The sequence below is a fragment of the Plectropomus leopardus genome, unplaced genomic scaffold, assembly GCF_008729295.1.
Source record: "Plectropomus leopardus isolate mb unplaced genomic scaffold, YSFRI_Pleo_2.0 unplaced_scaffold16655, whole genome shotgun sequence".
In the NCBI taxonomy this organism is placed as follows: domain Eukaryota; kingdom Metazoa; phylum Chordata; class Actinopteri; order Perciformes; family Serranidae; genus Plectropomus; species Plectropomus leopardus.
The window spans coordinates 1-3,049 of NW_024617894.1; the positions used below are offsets into that span (position 1 = coordinate 1).

The following is a 3,049-nucleotide window of genomic DNA, read 5'->3' on the forward strand; positions in this document are numbered from 1 at the left end:
CAGAGAGAGGCGGTCCCAGAAATGCGCGCACACAAAAGGACCCTGCTGCGGGTTCATGTGAGGATAGGAACCGTCCTGAGCTGAACTCCGCGTCACAAAGAGGAGCTGCGGGTTTCCAAGTGGAGCAGAGAGGAGGAGGTGCGCCAGGACCATCATAATATGAAGTAACAGCGCTCAGAGGATCTGCGGCAGTTACATCGGAGACAGAGACACCGAGACACCGAGACAGTCCCTGAACCGGACACACACACACACATACACGCACACACACACACACACACACGGCTGGAGCAGCGGAGGACTACAGCGCGCGCCGGCGAAGAAAACTCATTTACAGGTAAATAATAATAATAACTACAAGATGATTATTTATTTCCGTTTCTTCTTTGTGATTCGGTTTAAATTATGGACACTTTAATATCACTTCGCTACATAAAAACCTAAACATGATGCATACCTAAAAATACATTGTCTTAGGAATCTAAATAACAAATAATAGCTATAAATCGCCGGTCTATTTAAATCTATATTTATCATTCTAATAACACAACTCTTTTAATTACTTTTTAAACCATGTCATAATTATAAGTTTAACATTTTATTCACTCGTGTTATTCCTTTTATAATACTTTAATGGTCTTTAATTAAAAAAAACTAAATTGCTATTATACAAATGAAAGTGTACAAAAAACTACACTGCACATATTTCTCATGTTATCACTTTTTTAACCATATTTTTGTCTATTGCATGTTTAATATTGTATGTTTAATTCCTTGTACATTGCAATAAAATCCTCTCTTATTCTGACTCAAGAAAAAAGTTGCACCTTGTTTAGAGATATTAAAACTAAATTTGAAGTCTCAAAAGCTGGTGATGATGCCAAAGAAGAGCAGCAGAAGTGAGGTCAGATTAGAAAAAAAGTAAAAGCAACCAACAGAAGATCAGCCTGTCATCACACATGTGGGTCAGTGCTGGTGAAGCACGCAAACCAAACCGGAAACCAATCACTGGACCGATTACTTAAGTGGGCTTAGTAAAGATGACACACAATGAGGAACAAGACACGCTCCTGAAAATGAAGCCGTTAATATTTGTTTCAGGTCTTGAATTCAAATGTAGGTTAAGCTATAAATAGATCACATTGTGTTAGAGATTTGTGCGTTTAAAGCAGATGTCGCATGCTTATTGTGAAGCAAAAAGTCTGCAACAAGCGAGAAAGAAAATGCATTGTGTCCCATATTGAACGTATGATGAGGCTTTGCAAGGTTACGGTACAAGTCGCTCTCGTTTTATTGGAGAGATGTAATGGGGTTACATAATACTGTGTTGTAATGGCTCTTGCATAACAACTAAATCCCTCCTCTGGTGTCACTTTAATCACTAGGTGGCACTGTTGCTGCATCCAGGAGCCCCTCAGAGTTTGGTGAAAACACTCAGCACAGAGGAGAGACTCTGGAGAGACTCACTTCCTGACGGGCGAGATGTACGAGGAAGAGTCCCAGCAGATAAGGGGGCAGCAGGACGTGGCTGTGCTCCAGACTCTGGAGTCCACTGCAGTAGTGAATCCAGGAGGAGGCAGCTGCAGTGGTGGAGGAGGAGGAGGAGGAGGAGGAGGAGGAGGAGGGCCTCTGTCCTTCACAGACGAAGCTGTGTCCATCCTGACCTCCAGCAGCCTGTTGGCGCGCTCCCTGCTGGGACGCACCTCTGCCGTCAAACGCAAAGAGAGCCCGTCCTCCAGCATCCGACGCAAGCGGGAATTCATCCCGGTTGACAAGAAGGACGAAGGCTACTGGGACAAGAGGAGGAAGAACAATGAGGCGGCGAAACGCTCCAGAGAGAAACGGCGTGTGAACGATATGGTCCTGGAGAGCCGCGTCCTGGCTCTGCTGGAGGAAAATGCTCGTTTGAGAGCGGAGCTGTTGGCCCTGAAGTTTCGCTTCGGTTTGGTCAAAGATCCGTCCAACGCCCCCATCCTGCCGCTCACTTCAGCTCCTCAAACTCTGACTCCTCACTATTATCTCCACAGAGGGGATGGCAGCCTCCCTGGCTCCTCTGCGTCACCTCCCAACAACCAATTGGGCACCAAGGCATCCAGGGATGGCAGTAACATGTCAGAGGACTCTGGGTTTTCCACGCCAGGTGGGTCCAGCGTGGGCAGTCCGATCTTCTTTGAGGATCGGCTGAGCGACCACGGGAAACTGTCACCGCACAGGGCAGAGGAGCTGGGCTACGACCTCCATCACTCCCCTTCTGATGTCACAGCGGGGCCGAGTGGAGGGAACCACGCTGAGGTGAAAAGCCTCCCTCACAAGCTACGATTCAAGACGCCTGGCTGTGGGGACGCAGTGGACGCTGCAGGGGACAGCGCCAGGCGCAGCCCCGCGTTGTCTGCAGGACGTGAAGCTCCGAGAGAGACCCGGAAAGGAGGCGAAACGGCGGCCGGGCAGTCCTGGCTGCAGCAGCCGGACGCAGAGGACGGCAGAAAAGGCAGACAGTCCCCTCAGTACAACACTTACAGTGTCCAGCCGCCTCCCACGCAAACGGAGGTCCAGTACAAACACGAGAACACTCACCTGAAGTGTCAGCTCAACTCTCTGAGCGAGGAGGTGGCGCAGCTGAAGAAGCTTTTCACAGAGCAGCTCATGGCCAAAGTCAACTGAGGGACAGAGCGGCGAGCGTGTGGACTCAAATGGACAAAGATCTGCTGAACATGAGCCACAGCACAAAAACCGGAGCGCTGGACCGTTCACAGGACTGATCTGCTTTTAACGAACTTTTAAAAATGTGTTGTTTTTATCTCAAACACTGTATGATATTGTAATAAATGTGGATATAACATTCATCTCATAACTTAATCCCACCTCCACACAGGGAGTCTCACCTGTAGTAGTGTGAACAGTTACACTGTGACGACTAAAACACACACAAACTCTTCACATCATCACGAGCTTCACTTCACCTCACACACTCAACAGGTTTTAGTGGTTCTGCAGTAACTTCAGCTACAAGTCTGCCAGCAGGTTGTGAATGCATCTCGGTAGAGGAAGC

At 48.0% G+C, this 3,049-nt stretch overlaps 1 protein-coding gene across 1 annotated transcript; it reads left to right on the forward strand.

The window, feature by feature from the left end:
• Positions 1-66: 66 nt before the first annotated feature.
• On the forward strand, positions 67-3,043 carry LOC121964674 (transcription factor kayak-like). Its single transcript, XM_042514873.1, has 2 exons — positions 67-337; positions 1,386-3,043. The coding sequence occupies exon 2, from the start codon at positions 1,483-1,485 to the stop codon at positions 2,659-2,661; it is 1,179 nt and encodes a 392-aa protein (XP_042370807.1). The 5' UTR covers positions 67-337; positions 1,386-1,482; the 3' UTR covers positions 2,662-3,043.
• The last annotated feature ends 6 nt before the right edge of the window (positions 3,044-3,049 follow it).

Excerpts from the sequence above, each read along its gene's own strand:
- LOC121964674 (XM_042514873.1), top strand. The coding sequence starts at position 1,483 with ATGTACGAGGAAGAGTCCCAGCAGATAAGGGGGCAGCAGGACGTGGCT.